The 20,613-nt window shown below is 39.1% G+C and overlaps 1 protein-coding gene across 1 annotated transcript in view; it reads right to left on the bottom strand.

The window, feature by feature from the left end:
• Positions 1–20,613, bottom strand: part of Dst (dystonin) — a 456,059-nt gene that overhangs the window by 405,150 nt on the left and 30,296 nt on the right. Inside the window, 1 exon segment of the mRNA XM_047559692.1 lies at positions 2,781–2,981. Within this exon segment, the coding sequence (XP_047415648.1) occupies positions 2,781–2,981 (201 nt within the window).

The raw sequence follows: 20,613 nt of genomic DNA, 5'->3' as shown, positions 1-20,613 counted from the left end.
TGAGATACCTGCTATGTTAAAGGTCTGTACAAAGTATTTAAGATCAGAATGAAGGGCAGCTCATTCTAATAGGAAGGGTCAGAAAAGACTTCAGTAAACATATCACGTGAGCATGAGTCAGTCTTCAAAGGTAAACTGGAGTTCACCAGGCAAGCAAAGAGTGAGAAATCACATTCAAGGACAAAGTGTGGATAATGGGTTGAAAGTCACAGAGGCACGAAGACATCTTATTAACCAGAGTAGTTATGTAAAGGGCTTGTAAGAAAATAAAGGTGGTTGAGGGTTTCTAAACTTTGACAATAATCTCTTGCCTCTCTATCCTGATCTACTTGTGGAAATGAGATGTAAAGAATTTGCTGGGCACAGTGGTGCATGCCTGCAATCCCAGCAGCTCAGAAGGCTGAGGCAGAAGGATTGTGAGTTCAAAGCCAGCCTCAGCAATTTAGCAAGGCCCTGTCTCAAAATTTTAAAAAATTAAAAAGAGCTGGGGATATGGTTCAGTGGTTAAGCACCCCTGGGTTCAATCCCTGGTGCCCAAAAAAAAAAAAAAAAGAGCTAGAGCTAGACTCTAAGCAAGAGAACAAATCACCCATTCTTTACTTTCAACTGATATTCACACAGAAGGTAAGTTCAATTATTTAACATAATACACAAGCTCATAATACACAAGTCTCATTTGCCCCTAACTAACCCATAGAGTTTCATCTCTACCACTTAAGTTTTTCACTAAGTCTGCTATGCCCTTCCATGCCTCTATATTTCTTATTTGAGACACCTCCTTTCATCTTCCACTTGACAAACTTTTTCTTATCTTTCTGGACTCATCTCAGGTGTCTACTTAGCTATAACTACTTCTGGCCATCCCAGATGCTTCCACAGCACCTGGTGCAAAACTCTACAATAGAACTCAAATGGTACAGAACATGCCTTATATTTACTTGTTTGCGTATCTGTCAACTGACTCAGGTGTGAACTCCTAGAAACCAGGTATTATTAGAAAGGTAACAGTGTAGAGGTAAGTGCTTGAGATTTGGAAGCAGGCTGCCTGGATCCCTAAATTCTGTCCAAAACAACTGAGTCACACCTTAGGCAAATTATTTACCCTCTAAGCCTCAGTTTCATTAACCATAAAATGGGAATAATAACATTTACCTTATAGGATTGTTAAATGAATGACATAGAACTATGCCTGTCACATACTAAGCCCTCAATAATTGTTAGTTATTAAAATATTTTTATATATCCTTTATTCCTGTATAAAAAGCATATGTTTATTGAATAAATAAATTTTCCATTTCCTATTTCTCTGCATAGATACCAAATTGCAATTAAATAGCCTCTGTTTCATTAAGTCAAGGGGAAAAAAAGACTTTTATCTCTAAATACATACAGTCACATGTTACATAATGACATTTAGTTCAGTGACAGGTAACATATGTAGTAGTCCCGTTAGATTAAAACAGAGCTGGAAAATTCCTATCACCTAGTGACATCATAGTCACGGTGGTATCTTGAGCAATGCACTATTCATGTGTTTGTGGTAATGCTGGTATAAAAATTTTACTATACTGCCATTCACAAAAAAACAGTACAATTATGTATACAATGCTTGATACTAATAACAAATGATTATGTTACTGGCTCATGTGTTTACTGTGCTATGTCTTTTATAATTATTTAAGAGTGTATCCTTCTAGTTATTAAAGCAAAGCTGACTGTAAGCCTGTATGCTGTGTTATGCTGACTACAGTCTCAGACATCATGTTTATCACATCTCTTGATTGCATCATTTTCTCTCCTGCTTGATTTAGTCACAAGTTGTTTTGTTCCTTGTGGTCCTTGGAGCAAAAAGCCTAGGCCATACCACCTAGGTTTGTGTAAGTACACACTACGTTTGCAAAACGAATCAATTAAAGACACAATTCTTTGATCGTGTCACTATCATTCAGCAACACCTTACTACACTTACATTGCAACTGGTTGGTGATAACCACAACCTTTTCTGTAAAGGAATTTAGCTCCTCACCAAAGCAATGTAAAATTATTGCAGTCATGGAAAACTTTTTTTTAAAATTTTTAAATGACAGAATTTTCAAGCCCCAAATCCTTAACTATCACAGCCTTGGTTAACAAGTCCATGTGCCAGAACCCCACCAAGCAAAACAACCAGCACAGAGAACAATGTGCTCAGGAAGTGAGGAGGAGGTGGAAATCAGCTTCCAGTTGAGCCCCAAGCTTCCCAGGAAAGGCAGAACCATAGCCAGTGGAGACACAGGGCACCAAGCTAAGAAAGGCAATCCTGCCTTTGAACAGTCTCCAGGCCAAACTGCAGAGGCCCTGCTGGTTGCAAAGGGGAGGTCAGGCCTTTTGGGCCCACACACCTCCTGCAGGGATCAGTGCCCACCACAGACGCCAGCCCCACCTGATAAGAGTGGCTTTGTTGCTGCCCTTTAACCAGCTCTGATGTCATCAGCACACCTTCACTCGGTGGCACTCTGGACCCTGTGCTCATTCCAGACCCCCACTCCAATGGAGCTGGGAAATCACCAGTTTTCATATCAATTGCCTGACAGTGACTAACTCTCACCTTCCAAAAACTATCTGGCCTAGCACCTTTCAAGAAGCTTCACTTCTTGCTGGAGTTCATGTGAGCACAGAGTCACATGTTCTCCACAACAGGACAACCCCATTATTTTATCTGAATTTTTTCTTTAATTAAGAGAATGACTACACCATTTGACAGTATTTCATATTCTTACAGAAGACAGTTCTCTACTTACAGGCCTTCTGGTTGAGGCACCTTGAACAGAATGGTAAAATTCTGGCTGGACTCGGCTATTTTTCTTGATTCTTCGCTTCCTCACTGAAGTTTCTTGCTCACTCTGATGGTGAGCTTCCACCACGGGCTTCACTTCTTCCAGTCGGGCAGCTGCGGCTGCTGCAACCCGCCGTCTGATGTGCCGAGGACTTGCTCTGAATCCCTGTGGCAGAAAACACAACAGAACAAATCCAGATTTGTATTGTCAGTCTGGACAGTCTCCGGAGCTAGTTACACAAAGAGCTCCCAAAGTCACCATGCTCAACGAGACCATTCACATCCCCTAAGTGAGCGTGTAGGAGGCTGAACATGCAAGAACAGGTGCTCTGCGACGCACTACGGGGCTTCAGGGCCCGCAGTTACTCTACATTAAGAAATGCTCTTAAAGTTAAAGGGAGGTGGGCACCCTGCTTGACTTATGTATCAGGCAAACTACATGTGAGGAAGGATACTTCCACTCTGGTATGAAACAGGGTATAGGGAGCAGGACAGAATGTCATTCCTGGATACAGGGTCACTCTGCATTCCTAACAGCAGACTCTTTTTGAGGGAGGAAAAGCACAAATGCAGAGCATCATCACAAAACCCCACAAAGGGAAGATGCAAAACTAAACTGGAGGCCAAGCACTGGAACAAAGGGTGTGTGGGTTTTGGTGTCAGAAGGGCCTGAGTCCCAATGCCAACCTGTTAACAGAGCTACACAATTTATTAAACCATTCTAACCTATAAGAGGTCTAACTTTCTACTCACAGGGCTTTTAAGTTTTAAATAAGATTGTATACGTAAAATTCTGAACACAGTATTTGACCATAAAAGAGATGCTTGATAAAATGGTCATTTTCTTTCTCTCTTTGAGTAAGGTGAGTAAAAGAACAATTCATTAGACAATGGAAATAAGTTCAGCCAAGCCACATCTTGCATTTTCGAATGTGCAAACCATTTTGGAAAACATCAAAAATTACATAAAACAGCCCCTACCCTCACATAGCTTAAAATTTGCCAGACAGGAAAAGAAGTTTAATATGGAATTCATGAACACACAAGAAAAAAATAAGTGTTAAAGTTGGAAGTTCAGGACTCTCAGTTCAAGCAGATCACAGAGGGGGAATCAATGAATGAAGTCAAGAATAGTCTATATTTGGCTTAGTTGAGTGGTCTATATTTGGCTTAGTTGAAGAATGAATAGAATTTATATTCCAGGCAAGGGAAACAACATAAGGAATGAATGAATAAGTGAAGTGAAGTGATGGATGGATGGATGGAATATTTACATAGCAATAAGAAACATTATTTGATGATGTGCCAAGAGGAGGGTATAAGCCAAGCATGGTAGGGAGTTGGGAGAGAAGGGTAAGCAATAAATGCTCCCTAAAGGGTTTGAGTTTGTGGGTCTTTCGAATTTTGAAAGATGTGTAAGAAGCTTAAAGGTTGAAGTGAGGGCATAAAGAATAGGGACTGAGAATTTCAGAGGAAGAAGCAGTACAAGAAAAGGCCTGAGCATGACTCCATGGGATAATTAAAGATTTCTGTGTTCAGGAACTTCACTGAGGGACCTGGGAAACAGGCTAGTGTCTGATTATGGAGACCTTGTATACAAGCTTACAGATATGAAGAGGGGGGGCGGGAGTAGAAGATGACCCACAGAGTCAAAAGTAGCACTGAGGTCAACAGAAATCAGTAAGGAGGAAATGCAAGTGGATTTGGCAAAACTGAGGTCATCATTTGGGCTCTTTCTTCTCATCCCAAACACATTAGCCAGCTCCCATCAGTCCCCTGTGTGCAAGCTCAGCTGGTCATCTTCAACTCAAAATAGTCTCAGAAGATCCCCACAGCTCCCACATAACCCAGGAGATACCACAGCAGCTGCCGGAGAAGAGGATTAAGAAGAGGCGGCTAGAGGCAACTGCAAAACTGTGTTATAGAACAAATTCAGACCAAACAACATCAGAACCAACCACCACACAGGCTGCTTTTTAAATATGCAGGTTCCTGTACCCGCCCCCCCAATCCCACACACACTCTTTCCTCCCTTCTGAATTAGACCCACTGGGAATAATTTTTCTACACTTTGAAGACTGAAGGCCTCCAGGAGCCAGGGCTTAGTGTAACCACTAGATGGCATTAACTGTCACAGCCCCCACATTCTCTCTAGTTCAGAAATGTGTGTACTGGTAGAAAGAACAAAGTATCTGATAATGCACGAACTTCTGTAGTATAGAGTGAGTCAAGTGTACTTTTATGGTAAGAACATAGACTGTGTCTCTTATTAGTGACCAAATTTTACTTAATTTGTATAATTACCAATAGTCTTTGGTGGCCTACAAATTCCAATGAGTGACACTTAAGGAGAAAAATTGCATAAAACTCCCTTAAAGTGACAAAACAGAAGAGATTAAAACATGTTGGTACAGCCACTCTGGAGAGCAAGAATCCACATCCCTCTATCTACCCTAGAGAAATTCTACCAGGAACGCCCAGGAAGACATTCAATGCAGAATTATTTATGATACTAAAACAACTTAAATCAGTCTTTCTCGAACATCAGTCATTTCCATTCCACCTTCATGTTTCCCAGATCTGAGCACCACTATGCAGACCTCTGTGATTTCTGTTCTACCAAAGACACTTGTACTATTTTAAAATAACTTTTTAAAAATATTATAGCATAGTTCACAAACAGCATACATAGCCAGAATATCGGGGTTCAGTACTACCTCTGTCATTTACTAGTTGAGTGATCCTGGATAGTTACTTAACTATTTCCTCACCTGTAAAATGGGGATTAAAAATAGTATTTCAAGTCAGGCACCGTGGTGCACACCTATAATCCCAGCAACTCAGGAGGCTGAGGCAGGAGGATCCCACGTTCCAGGCCAGCTTCAGCAAAATTAGCAAGGCCTTAGCAACTTAATGAGACCCTGTCTCAAAAAGGGGTAGGGGACAGTGGCTGGAGAAGTAGCTCAGTAACAGAGGGCTTGCCTAACATGTATGAGTTCCTGGGTTCAAACACCAGCACTACAAAAGAAAATCAAATAAATTAGTTAATTAAGGGCTGGGGATATGACTCAATGGTAAAGCAGCCTGGGGTTCAATCCTCAGTACAAAAAAAAGAAGTATTTCATAGGATTGTTGAAAAGAAAAGATGAATTAATTTATGTAAAGTACTTAGAAGGGTATTTGGCATGTACATAAATGTAGGCTACGATTACTATGTATACTTGTGTAAATAAAATACATTCCTGAGCACAATCAAATGTAAAAAGGAAAATGAGTCATACTGCTGGTGTGCCTTACTAACAGACACATATGAGGTACTGATCAAGAGGAGGGCTCTTTGCTCAAGAAGATCTCAGGCATTTACTCTCCAATGTGTAAAGCCACTGGTCCTGAAGGCCAGCTGTTACTTATTAGGTGAGTGATCTTGGCTAAGTTACTTCTCTGCCTCAGAGTTTTCATCTGTGAAAGGCATATGAAACCTCTCTCACAGTGTTGAGGTGGTGTTTAAATGGTATAGTCCACCTTGGGTACTTAAAAGAGTACACAGCATACAAATAGTAATCTTATCACTTATTCTCAGTATTATTACCATGTCACTTACTTTCTGGATCTTGTGGCAGCAATTTACACATCGACAGTTCATAGCTATGATTACAAATACTATAAAGGTCACAGAATCATCACTGGGCAGTCACACTTTATATTTCCCTAAATCAATGCACAGGACTGCATCCCTTTGGCTATGAGACACGCGCTTGTCTTAAATACTATAAAAATATTATTACAAAAAATTTCCACCAGAAGGAAATTTTATTTTAAAACAGTAGGTGGTGCTACAGGCTTTCACGGTTGTTAACAAAATTCGATGGTGTTAATATGAAGTCCTTTTCTCTCCATTCATTTAATCCAGCCTGGATACCCTTTAACCATTAGATTATGGACATTTGGAAGTCTCTCTGTAGGGGTCACCTGCCATTTTTAGGCAACTCCAATTTACAACATCTGCTGGATAATAATTTCTCAAGATGTGCAGTGTGTGTGTGTGTGTGTGTGTGTGTAGAATATTTAATATGAGGTATATGCTCAGATTTTTAATTAAGTGCATAAAACAGTATTATTAACTACAGGTACAATATTGTACAGAAGATCTCTCAAGAATTTATTCCTCTGGCACAAACAACTCCCCATTTCCACCTCCCTCCTGCCCCTGATAAACACCACTCCACTCTGATTCTATGAATCTAACTCTCTGAGATAGCTCACATAAGTGGAATCATACAGTACTTCTCTTTCTGTGACTAGGTTATTTCTGCAGCATAATGTCCCCCAAGTTCATTTGTTGCATATGATAGGATCTCTTTATTTTTTTAGGGTTGTTAAGATTCCACTGTAGATATATCACATTTTTTTTTAATCCGTTCGTCTACTGATTGACATTAGGTTGCTTCCATATCTTAGCTACTGCAAGAAATACTGTAATGAACATGAGGGTGCATATATCTCTTCCAAGATCATGATTTGAATTCTTTGGGATTAATACCCAGAAGTGGAATTGTGGGATGGGATAGTGGTTTTCTTTCTAATTTTTTGAGGAACTACTTGTTTCATGCTGTTTCTATGGTGATTGCATTACCATACCCTCCCACCAACAGTGTACAAGGGCTCTAATTTCTCCATATCCTCAACAACACTTGTTATTTTTTGTTTTTGATGACTGTCATGCTAACAGGCATGAGGTGATATTTCATTGTGATTTCTTGATGCACAGCTAAGTCATGGTGCTCTAGAGTCCACTCTAGATCTACTCTTTTAATAACCCAGTAGAGCTGATAGTAGGGGCATGGACAACACTCAATAAATAAAAGTCTCTGTGCTCGGATTCTGAATATTAAAAGAAGGCATGAAAAGACTGAAAAAAGTCAGCATGAATTCATTAGTTCAGTGGCAAACCAAAGACCTTTTGAGGCTGCCTAGTTTTGCCTGTTCTAACCTGACTTTCAGGCTTGATTGTGAGTTCTATCACATATTTGACTCTCCTTTGGTTTAGACAGAGTCAGATTTTGTTGCCTGCAAACAAAACCTCCAGTGCATTTGCTTTGTGTTATGCTTTCAGATGGTTAACTCTTTTCCTTGGACGTTGAATACTCAAACTTAGCCAGGTTGTTTGGCATGTACACTGGCAGAAAAGGGAAATAAATAGTAATAGCATTTATTTACTAAACATTATCTGGGTGCCACACCTAATAATACACCTACCTCCAGGACACGCAAACTGAGGCTTTTCAAGGCTAAGTAATCTATCAAAGGGCAGAATCTGTAATTGGAGTTTTTTTTTTTTAATTTTTAAAAAGTATTGGGAATTGAATCCAGGGCTTTATACTTGCTAGGCAAGAGCTCTACCACAGAGTTACATCTCCAGCCCCAGAGTTTGCAATCAGAAAGACCCAGATTGGAACCAAGTTTATCTAATGCCAATCAGTGCCCTTCACTTCTCTGCCCTATGCAGAGCGAGTATAAGACAGCAATGAATTCAGAACTTGTGGTCCATATATATTCACAGGACTGGAAAGTGCTACCAACACAGGTTGACTGATTACAACAAGAAAAGGTCTGTACATAATTTCAATATATGAGACAAAAATGTAAAAAAAAAAATATTTTCAGGTAAGAATTGTTATGTAAGGTCAAACTACCATCAGGTTTACTGATGAAGCACCTGAACAGATGAAAACATAACACACTGGATCACTGAGCATCTACATCGAATTGCCTTTGTGGTATTAGCATAACTGAAAAATTAAGGCAAATAACTATATAATACATAAATCTACCTACCAGATATAAATCTTAGGAAGCGCAATAACCTGCTGTTTCTAAAGCATATAATAGCCCATAAAAAACTTAGTGGTTACCCTCATCCCAAACCAGAAATAAGGTGTACAGCAAATTCTTTAAATCTATGAACAAAATTTAAGACAGATAAGGGTAAACATTGAAATTGGACAGGAAAAAAAATGTCTTTATTTCCATTAACCTATAATAGAAATTTAGCATATAGTTCAATTATGAATGTAGGTTATAAGTCTGTTATTAATAGCAGTACCTGTGACTTTTGCCACCAAAAGTAATCACAGATATTTAAATGTTAAATCATAATGGCTGCAGATATCTTAAAATACCATTTATACTCATTATTTCAAAATCAGAGTAGTAAATTTATCACTAGCTCTTGTTATTTCATGAATTAAGAAGTACATATATTGCTGTAAAGTGATTTTAATAATTTAAAATATTTCAATATAATTGGTATTCTTTATGATTACATAAAGGATATTTAATTTTATGCATTTAAAAACATTCTCAGAACAAGTCCGTGGGTTTCACTACTCTGCCAAAAGAGTTTACAGCACAAAACAAAATAGAGAAAAGTCTCAGAAATATATATAAAGAGTTTGTGACAGATGCTGCTAGCTGCTCACCAAAATTCACACTTGCCTCTTTTTCTTGGGCACAAACTAGACTACATTTCCCAGTCTCCCTTGCAGTTAGGTAAGGCCATGTGACTGAGATCTAGTCAAAAGAATGAAGACAAAAATGACATATGCCATTTCTAGACCTAGCACATAAACACTTCCCACAGTCACTTCATTCTTTTCTCCTCTTTAGTCTGAGATGACCTCATAGGAATCTTGAAAATCACATGCTGAAGATAGCAGTGCCTCTCTCAGTCCACGTATCTGAATAACTACATAAAGGAAGCAACCCCTCCTATTCACCCACCTAAACTTCTAAATGGGCAACAGATATATTTCTATCTTATTCAACCTACAGAAGGAGTTTGCATTACCCAGATGCAGTAGTTCTCAAACTTTATGAAGCATCAGAACCACCTAGAAAGCTCATCAAAACACACATTGCTTACCTCTCCCCCATAAGAATGGTTATTATCAGTAAGACTAGAACTGGAGATGTAGCTCTGTGGTAGAGCACTTGCCTAGCACCTGTAAGGCCCTGGGTTCAATCCCCAGCACTGGGGAAAAGAAATTAAAGATAACAATTACTGGTGAGTATGTGAAGATGTGGAGACAAGGAAACTCTTGAACACTGTAAGAATGTAAATTAGGTGGGAGGGGTGGGGGGGAAGGAAAAAAATAACGGAATGAATCAAACATCATTACTCTATGTAAATGTATGAATATGCAAATGGTATGCTGTTACTCCATGTACAAACAGAAACAACATGTATCCCATTTGTTTACAATAAAAATAAATTTTAAAAAAAGAATGTAAATTAGTTCAGCCATTATGGGAAATGGTATGGAGGTTCCTCAAAAAATTTAAAATAAAACTAAAATATGATTCAGCAATCCCACTGCTGGATATATGTCCAAAGAATATGAAGTCAGTATATCAAGAAGACATCTGTATTTCCATGTCGCTTGCCACATATTCACAATAGTTAAGAGATGGGAACAACTCACATATCCCTCCATTGAGGGATAAAGAAAATGTGCTACATATACATAATGGAATACTATTCAGTTATAAGAAAGAATGGATGGAACTGAAGACAACTATATTAAGAGAAATAAACCAGGTACAGAAAGACAAGCACCACATGATATCACTCATGTGGAATCTAAAACAGTTGATTTCATAGAAGTTGGGAGTAGAGGCTGGGAAGAGTAGCTGGGAGTTGGGTGGGGGAAGGCTGACCAGTGGTGGGTGCTAAGTTAGATAGGAGCAAGAAGTCCTAGTGTGCTCTTGTATGGCAGAGTGACATAGATGATAATAGTGGACTGTACACACACACACACACACTCACACACATTTTAAAAGTTTAAGAAGCAATGATCTCTAGAATTCCTTTCTTCCTCCCTCCCTTTCTTTCTCCCTCTGTTTCTCTTTTTTCAGCTTCTATGCTATGGCCCAGGCTCTCAGTATTTCTCCATCAAACTCTCAAAAAAGGAGCTCTAGCTCTGACAGACACAGCGAGTGGCAACACTCAGTAACGGTGACGGGATGGGTGGGATGACATAGTTGGAGAGACTACAGATGGAGTGTTATGTCCAAGAAGGAATGACGGACATCATAAAAGATTTCCATTTATAAAAGTGGCTTTAAGTTGTAGTTCATTCACAATTTTAAAAACATTTAAAAAATCAAGGCTCTTTGATTACCAGTCAGAGCTTCTGATCAGCAGAAACTAAGCAGCAATTGATATAATATCAGTTAACATAAAAGAAAAACTAATCTGCAAAAACTTACATAAATACACAATGCCTTAGAATTTTTTAAAATAGACTTCTTGCTGTCTTCGTACCTTCAGGAACCTCTAGGAATGATCTGTATCAAGAAAGATCTGAGATGATTAAATATCAGAAAAGACATTAAAAAGGTAATATTTTACCCCATTTCCCCCAGGGAATACATTCTCTCTGAAAACAGAAAGATAGCTCTAGATATATTATTTTCTTTCTCCAGCTGACAGAGTGGCTTCCAGGACCAATCTTTTAATGTAGGGTTATTAAAACCACAAAGAGCTAAATTGCTCTAATCCTTAGGGTCCCTCTGCACACAGCACCATGAGATACAGTGTTATTAGGACCAAAATTACTCACTAACCACACAGGAACGGGCAGGACCTGGTGCTAGAGCAGGATTTCTCGGACTGTAGTCACTGAAGGACTCATTATAAATGCAAATTCTCAGCCCCATCCCACCTCGATGAATCAGAAATTTCAAGGGTGGGGCTCAGCAAACTTTTTTTAAAATTCAATTTATTTTAACTGTTACATAAAAACTGTACATGTTGGAGCTGGGGTGTAGTCTCCAAAGCTGGGTGATGGGGAAAAGAATAAAAGGGGACTTTTAGTTTGAAGCTACTTGAGATACAGAATCTTCTTTAAAGAGCTTAAAGTGATTTTTAATTATAAATGTTAGATTAGCTAAAGCAGGGATCACAGGGTGTACTCAGAAAGCAACTGCATTCTCCCTCCTAGTTGACCTTTCAAATCCACGATGAGGGTTTTGTTTTCTTCCAACCTTACCTAAAATTTTGTGTAGATCCTATAATTTTTCTAGTCATTCTCAGATAATTAAAAAGTCCTCCAGCCACTTCTAGTCACAAAAACAGTACCATTCCAATGAGGTCACATCACTCCTCTGGTTTCCTCTCAGATAGGGTTTTAAATGACTCCAGGCTCTTTCTCCCAAGAAATCCAGAGGAAATACTCATCAGTCCTTTGTCCCAACAAATTCTAGGTTAGACTTTTCAAATGTAGCCACTTCTGCTCACTCCACTGTTAAAATAACTGACCAGTCACTGTCTCTGGCCTTTGGAATTAATGTACAAGTTCTGGCACTAGTTTCCTCACAGACTCTGTGGACACAATTCAAGCTTCGTCAGTGGATTCTTTGAAGTTGCTCTCACTAGACTTAAGAAAGTTTGGGGTGGGACTCAGTGCACTAGGAGAAATTTTCTAGTCTCTAACCCTGACCTGTCCAATAGTGTAGCACCAGCTACGAGTCACGTGTGGCTATTTTCATTTAAATTTTAATTGAATTAAAAATCCACCAGGCATTTTCCATCTATGAATCTCTAGGTCCTCAATGTCCCCTACATTGTGGGAGGTGGGGGATACCAGGACTGTGTGTGGACGGTTTCAAGGGTCAGGCCTATAAATGGCATACATTACTTCTTACATTTCATTAACTAGACCTCAGACACATGGCCAGCAACTAACTGTAAGGGAAGCTAAATGATTACTGAGGCCATGTGCCTAGAAAAGAACACAGTACAGATACTGATGAGCAAAAGCAGACTACCACAGAGCTGGTAGCAAAATCAATTTCACAGCCACCACCTGGGCAGGTCTCACGTAGGGGTTCAGTTACTCTCTCCAGCAATTCAGCTTTCTGACTACAACTCTTAGGGCCTCAAAAAAAAAAAAAGAAGCCCCTGATACAACCTATTACACAAACAATATGTGAGTCCATTTATCTTGTACTTTTCCACCACTGTTCAGTCATTAACTACACCCAACACTCTAAATTCTTTTCAGTTCCATAAACAGTAATAATTTCTAGTTCTCAAGCATTTACTAAATGCCAAACATCGTGTATGCATTAGCTCATTATTTCTTGTAATATTCCTAGGAGGTCGATACTGTTTGAATGCCCATTTTAAAGGTAAGGAAATGGACACTTAGAAGTTTGCCCAAGACTAAAACTTGGCAGCCTGACCTTGGGTCTCCTTCAGAGGTCAGCAAACTAGAGCTCTTCAGCCACATCTGTCCCACCATCTGTTTTTGCAAAGTTTCACTGGAATACAGCCAGGTCCATTCATTTACATATTATCTGCGATAATGTCTGCACTACAAAAGCAGAATTGAATAGCTGCAAGAAAAATCATATGGCCTGCAAAGTCAAAACACTAAACAGCCCTTTCCCAAAAAATGTTGCCAAACCCTGCTCTACAGCACCTGAAGGACCTTGAACACTCTGCTTCTATCATAAACTGAAAAGTAATTCCAACTTAGTGTTTTGGTCTGCTAATCTGTACTCTCTGTCAACAACCTCGTCTGTGAAATATAAGGTCAGTCTAATTTCTCTCTGGCAGCCATGTCTACTCCATCTGTTTGTAGTTTCATAGGCAGATTAAACAGCATCTGTTATGTTGTTTCACCAAACACATAGATGACACTACCAAAGCATGCACTTACATTATTTTTCTAATAATAATTATGTATATCCCCTGATTTATATATATATATAAATATATAGTCTATATATATATATATATATATATATAGACTGTAACTATCAAGAAAAAATTTGCACAAGTTTGTCAGTCCTCCTGCTTTGGGTCCAATAGGTTTCAATCCTTTGCCCTCCCACCTCCAGCTTTGGATTTTAGGGGTAAAGTCATCAGCCACTTCATGACAGTGAATTTTTATGTAAAGTGGCTATACAACAAGGCAGGGCTTATTCTTTTTGAATCAGCCTATTCTGTTTTTTCTTAGGTTGAGTTAATCATCTCCATGTTTTTCATTAAAACAAAACATAAAAAGAAAATAAATATGTTTGACCTTTAAGAGATTCTCAGAGTACAGAACCAACATTGTATGTGTATTAAAACAAAGTTAAAATTAGGGTGGAACTTGCACTACAAGCAAAACTATGACAGGAGTATTTTATTGGATGCTGTGGGGCACCACCCAGATGCCCCCTTCGTCAGTCAAACACTCCTTCCCCAGCTGCTGAGAGGAGTGGCAGCTCATGGCTTTCAGATGAAACCCTGACATCTGCCTTCAGCCTGATAGCTTGCTGCCTGGTCCAGGGTCATGCTCCCTTGTCCGGAGTCAGCAAGGGAAGGGGCAAACTTGCCTCAGTTAAGGCAACTCAGAAACTTCCCATGGAATCAGCAGGGCTTCTTTCACATACTTTGCAATTCAACTTCTCCTTCATTCTCTTAGGGTTCCCCAGGTCACTCCCCAACAAATCTCCTGCACACTCTCCATTTCAAAGCTATTTCCCTGGGAAGCTGACCTGAGATAAGCATGAAGTCTGATTTCCACAGAGTTCCGTCAATAACAATCAGGAACCATATTTAGCATTCAATGTCATGAAAGAATCAGCAATAAATCGCTTCTAGAGGACAGCAAATCCATCAATACAAGAAATGAGAACAAGGGCAAAACACTGGGCAGTATATACATGCCAAACAGGTCATAACCGGATACAGAAGCAGCAGCCATATGAAATAGCAAAATGGGCAGTAAACAAGACCTCTAAAGGGAGGCTAAACGCCACACAAAGCTAAGGAGGGCAGGTGAGGAAGGCTGCCTGAGAAACAGGAGCAGCAGTTAGTACAATCTGCTCTGGCAGCAGCCAGAGCTCAGCTCCTCTCAGCAACGAGGCCCACAGCCCCGGCCCAGACAGTCATGCGCAATGACAGGCTCTATAAATAGCACTGCAACCAGCAAATCATAACCCAGCCTTCATAATTACAGACTAAGGGGCCTCAAAGATGATTCTTTAAATGTGAGCTCAATCTGTTTGCATGAGGCCCTTTCCTGAGATACCCACTCACAGACAATTTCACTAGCTGCCACGTCTACAAATAAAACATGTCACAATTTTAGAACATATATATGTAAAGATGAGAAGCTAGGAAATATGAAATAAGTAAGTATGTTTTATGGATCGTTTACAATTTCCCCATGACAAATTCTGAGAAGCCAAATAACAACCAGACAGTAAGATTTCTGAAGTGGCAAACAGTCACACGAGGCAAAAGTCACAAAGACCAGTCATAAGAGAGAAAGCGATGCAATGAGAGGGGTGCAATGAGAAGGAGAAACAAAAAGAAGTGAGGCAAGTCAATCCAGTTGGGTGAGGCTGTGCAGCCCACCGAGTGTGCAGACGAGAGCTGGGGCGGGGTGAAGATGGGGTGGGGAGCAGGGAAGAAAGGTAGAAAACAAGCACAAGCATAAGAGGGGCTTGTGCTGATTGCAACTTACAAAGAAGTCCTAACCAGTGGTCCCTGGGTCTCTCTCAATGGCAATCCTTAAGGGCCTTTAATACCCACCATAAATTCAGAGATATTAAGAGACAAAATTAAATTTATCAGACAGTGCAAAAGAAACAACTCAAGACACAGGACAAGACAATGGGTGAAGACCCAGAGGACAAAATAAAGACTTAAATGTATACAAGTTTGACTGTTAACATTTTATGCCAGGGACAAAGGATGTGATGAAACAACCTTACAGCTATAGCTATATCAAGAGTGTTCTCAATGAGCTATTCTCAAGTAACAGTTTGATCTTCAAGTCCAACTTAATCCTAAGAAGGTACTGGTTCCATAAGAAGTTCCTAAAGTGAGGCTGACCCTATCTTGACTCAGGCAGGTTCCGCCATAAAGCAGACAGGACCTGGCTGGTTCAAGCGTATACAGGTAGGTCACAGGGGAAGCAGCAAGCCACAACTGTCTGCTAGGAGTCATGAGTATGTAGAGGCAGGAGCCAATGGGTCCATACAGCCATGACAGGATCTAGGCATCAAATGCTCAGAGCCGGATGAGTTCTAGGTGATTAGTTCAAGCAGAGCAGAACCTGGGCAGCCACAGGCCATGAAAGCCCACCACCCGCAAGCAATCTCCGGCTACAGCCTCCCTCCCCAAGACTCCAGAATCTCTTGGGGTCTAGCAACTAAAAGGGATCAGTCCTTCATTCTGATTGGTCAGTGCCCACTTTCTACTGGTAGTTAAATATTTTAAAGATCACCTCTGCCAATGTATGAAGTTAATAAAAGCAGCTCAGGTTTGGGGCTGGAGTGAAGGGCAGATTTCAAGTCCCAAAGGTGAGTGACAATACTAAAGTAGAAAACAAGGTAGCAGCATTTCCTGAGCCTCCAGGCCAAGAGTCAGGGATGGACATTTTCCAAGCCCCAGGCATACTGCCTGTGCAGAAGACTGAAAAAGCAGGGATGGTCAGAGACTCCTGGCACACACTGCTCTGACCAGAAATGTCGCAGAAACATCAACTGCCTCCACCAACAATGCAGAGCAGGAAGATCTGACCATTCCTGCCCGCAGTCTGAGGCCGAACCTTTGCCCTGCAGAGACTGAGTGTGTATTTGGTCTGCATTCAAATCTTAAATGCATTTCTGGCAGCACATACCCTCTCAAAATCTGCTTACTCTGAAGGCACACTTTATAGCAAGACAGAAAGAAAGAAAGAAAAAATTCCATGACCTAAAGCCTTCTGCTAAATTATACTGAGTAAAGAGAGAGGAGAGCTAACAGGACCAGATCCTAAACTAAGATGGTTACCCAGAGGTTACTGAGAAATGTGTGTGGCTAATCCATGTTGGGAGCAGCTACGACATCTTTTACTGTTCATCAAGGACGTCAGCAAAAACTGCACATCAGAAGTCACCTTGTACTGACTCCTTGTCCCAAGATGATGCTAGTCAACCTAGAATGGAAGCTAAAAGCTTTGAAGAGATTCTGTTACCTTCTTTTGCCCCTTTGCAGCTACTTGGGCAAGAGCTGTGAACTTTTTAACCTAGATCATAAGACTCCTGTTGACTTTTCCCAGTAGGCTGATTTTAGTGGAGTTTATTTCAGTGTGGCTATTTTACAACATTTATCAGTTTCAATTATACAAAAAGTACTCCTGGGTCCGAGGGCAGAGATGTGCCTCTTTTTCATCTTTGTGCTCCTACTTATGCTTACAACAAAGTAGATGAAAATTTCAACGTTTTGATTTTGATTTCTCCTTTTCCAAGATCTATTTGTCAAAAAATTTGAGAGAATACAAATTAGATACTTAAGTTCACCTATAACTGCAACAGTTTTTTAAAACTACTTATGTAAGTGTGAATGTCCCTGTTTTTACACCAATACATGTGCCTCCAGAGTAATCACTGAGGTTAATGCATATCATCTTGATTTTTCCTATACTTACATAGATATTTACAGATATACAAAAATAATTTAACAAGTTTTGCACTTGGCTCTTTTTATTAATCAAAAATACAGATACATTTCACATGTACTTTCTAACAACTGAATAATTCTCTAGTTTAAGGATGTACCACCCTTTAGTTAACTATTCTCCTATTGATTGAAATAGGGATATTTCAAATGTTTCCTATGATAAACAGTGCATAAATAAGATATGTATGTATCTTTAACTAAATCTTCTTTACTTAGAAGTGGAATTGCAGGTCATAGAAAAAGGTTTCAGAGATACTACCAAATTTTTCTCTAAAAATGTAGGGTCAAATTACATTTCTGGCATTAGAATGAAAGTACCTTTTAATCCTATCGAAATCAACACTGGATAGTATGAATCTTTTTATCTGTTGTCAGTCTAACAAGCAAAAAACTAGTCTTAATTTGAATTTATTAGTAGAGTTGGAGAGAATTCTTGTGCCTTGTCTTTTCCTTGTGTATGTGTGTATGTGTATGTGTATGTGGTTGCTGTTTTGTTAATGCTGAGAACTGAACCCAGGGACACTTTACCACTAAACCACATCCCCAGCACTTTCTATTTTTCATTTTGAGACAGGGTCTCACCAAGTTACTGAAGTTGGTCTCAAATTTGCAATTCTCCTGACTTGGATCCCAAGCAGCTGGGGGACAAGCATATACCAGCATGCCTGGCAGAAATCTTTTAATATTTCTATTTTCTCCTTTGTTTTTTGAATTATCTCATACATTTTGCCCATTTTTCTAATATATATATATATATATGTGTGTATATATATATCTTATTGATTCTGTAGAAGTATTTTATATAATAAAAAATTATTTGCCATATGCGCAGCAAGTATTTTTGTCTAGGGTTTATATAAAGAAATTTAAAATTCTTTTGTTCAAAACTTCCAATCTTTTCTTTATGACTGCTAAATTTTTGGTTTTTTCCTAACAAGTTTCTCACAACTGGAAATTTTAAAATACTCTCTTATATCTTCTTCTATCCCTTTAAATCCTTTATGTTTATAATCCATTTGGGATTAATTACATGCCATCTTTTTAATTCATCTAAAATTAATTTTTACTATCCTATATTTGCTCCCAAGTAGGTAACATCATCTACTATTCTTTCCCCCAACATACTGTTAAACCAGCTTTCTGGAAAAAAAAAAAATCCCTGACGTAGGCTATATTAGTCACATTTTTTTTCCATAGAAATAGAACCAACAAGAGAGACAGACAGACAGAAATGATATTTTATGTAAGGAACTGGTTCAAGTGGTTATGGAGTCTGCAAAGTCGAAATCTGTAGGATGGGGCAGTAATGCAAGAGATCCAGGGAAAGCCAGTGTTTTGGTTCAAAGGCTACTGGGCAGGAGGAGCCAGTTGATGCCCAAAGACAGAATGGTCAGATGGAGAATTCCTATTCTACTCAGCAGCAGGTGGAGGGAGCAGTCTTTTTGTTCTATTCACACCTTCAACTGATTGGATGAGCCCCCCCATTATGTAAGATAATCTGCTTTACCAAGTCCACCAATTTAAATGTTAATCCAATCCAAAAGCACTGTCTTAGAAACACCCAGAATAATGTTTGATCAATTATCTGGGCACCCAAAGGTCTAGCCAAATTGACATTTAAAATTAACCATCTCATAGTGCTTGCTAATATCCATGGTATGAATACTTCTGTCATGGCTGTGATATCATCAAATGCAGAGATGGACAGATATGCACATGACTGGCTCTCCAGATCATACTTAATGGAGACTGGGTTTATATACATTTATATTTATATGCTTATATGTTTGCATACATATATAGACATAATCCAGTTATTGTGTGTCCAGGGATAAACAAGAAAATTTCAGAGGATGCTACCTTGCTGACACAATTTGTATGGTTTTCTTCTCAGCTTTGAGAAGGTTTCTTTTATGGTGGAGGTAATCTCACTTAAGGCAATAAATGAAACATATGTAGAGATCTAGTCTGTTTTTATATATTTTTGGCACTGAAAATATACGAGTTCATCTTTTCTAATTTTCAAACATATATGTGGCTTATTTTAACTTTCTCCAGAAGTATGGGTTTTTTCCACACTACAGGAAGGGTCTCTCATCTTCCCGGGTGTGTTTGGTTTTTTTGTTTTTTGAGACTGGAGTTTCACTATATTACCCAGCTGGTCTCAAACTTGTGAACTCAGGTGATCCTCCTACCTCATACTCCTGTATATCAGGGACTACTGGCTACTGGCATGTGGTATCACACCTGGCTTCTCATCCTCTCTTATGTATCCTAACATGTTCCTAAGAATGTCTAATTCAAAGCCAAATATCAAAACAGGCTTAAATGAAAGGTTACTTTCTTTCACTATGGAAATGGACTTAATTCCACTTACCTATTTTATAGTTAAAATACTTCCAACAAAGCAGCATAGAGAATCCTTAGAAAACTTGAAATGCACCCAACATTTGACCCAGCTATCCCACTCCTCGGTTTATACCCAAAGGAATTAAAATCAGCATACTACAATGATATAATCACATCAATGTTCATAGCAGCTCAATTCACAATAGCTAGATTGTGGAACCAACCTAGATGCCCTTCAACAGATGAATTGATAAAGAGACTGATATATATATCTATATATCACAGTTTCATATGTACACACACACACACACACACACACACACACCATGGAATATTATGCAGTCATAAAGAAGAATTAAATTATGGCATTTGCAGGTAAATGGACAGAGTTGGAGAATATCATGCTAAGCCAATCCCAAAAAACCAAAGGTTGAATGTTTTCTCTATAACTGAATGCTGATACATAATGGGGGAAGTAAGGGAAGTAAGGAGGAATGCTGGATTGTGTAGTGGGAAATGAGGGGTGGGAAGGGGTGGGGGAAAGGAAAGATAATGGAATGAGACAAACATCATTACCCCTACGTATATGTATGATTACACAAATGGTATGAGTCTACCTCGTGTACAACCAGAGAAATGGAAAGTTGTACCCCATTTGTGTACGACAGGTAAAAAAAATTAAATTAAAAAAATACTTCCAACAATGATTGAAAAGTACATTTCCAATAGCATTATGGGAAAGAGAAGCAAGGAGAGGTCCACCAAGTTCTATATGTGGCCATTTGAGATTAAAGAGAAGTTCATATTACAAATGCTTGCTTTAAAAAAAGTATTTCCATGCCAGGTGTAGTGGTGCATGCCTATAATCTCAGTGATTCAGGAGGATAAGGCAGGAGGATCACAAACTCGACACCAGCCTCGGCAAAATCAGCAAGGCCCTGAG

The sequence above is a fragment of the Sciurus carolinensis genome, chromosome 7 (genome assembly GCF_902686445.1).
Source record: "Sciurus carolinensis chromosome 7, mSciCar1.2, whole genome shotgun sequence".
Lineage (NCBI taxonomy): Eukaryota > Metazoa > Chordata > Mammalia > Rodentia > Sciuridae > Sciurus > Sciurus carolinensis.
This window is presented reverse-complemented; position numbering and strand designations above follow the sequence as displayed.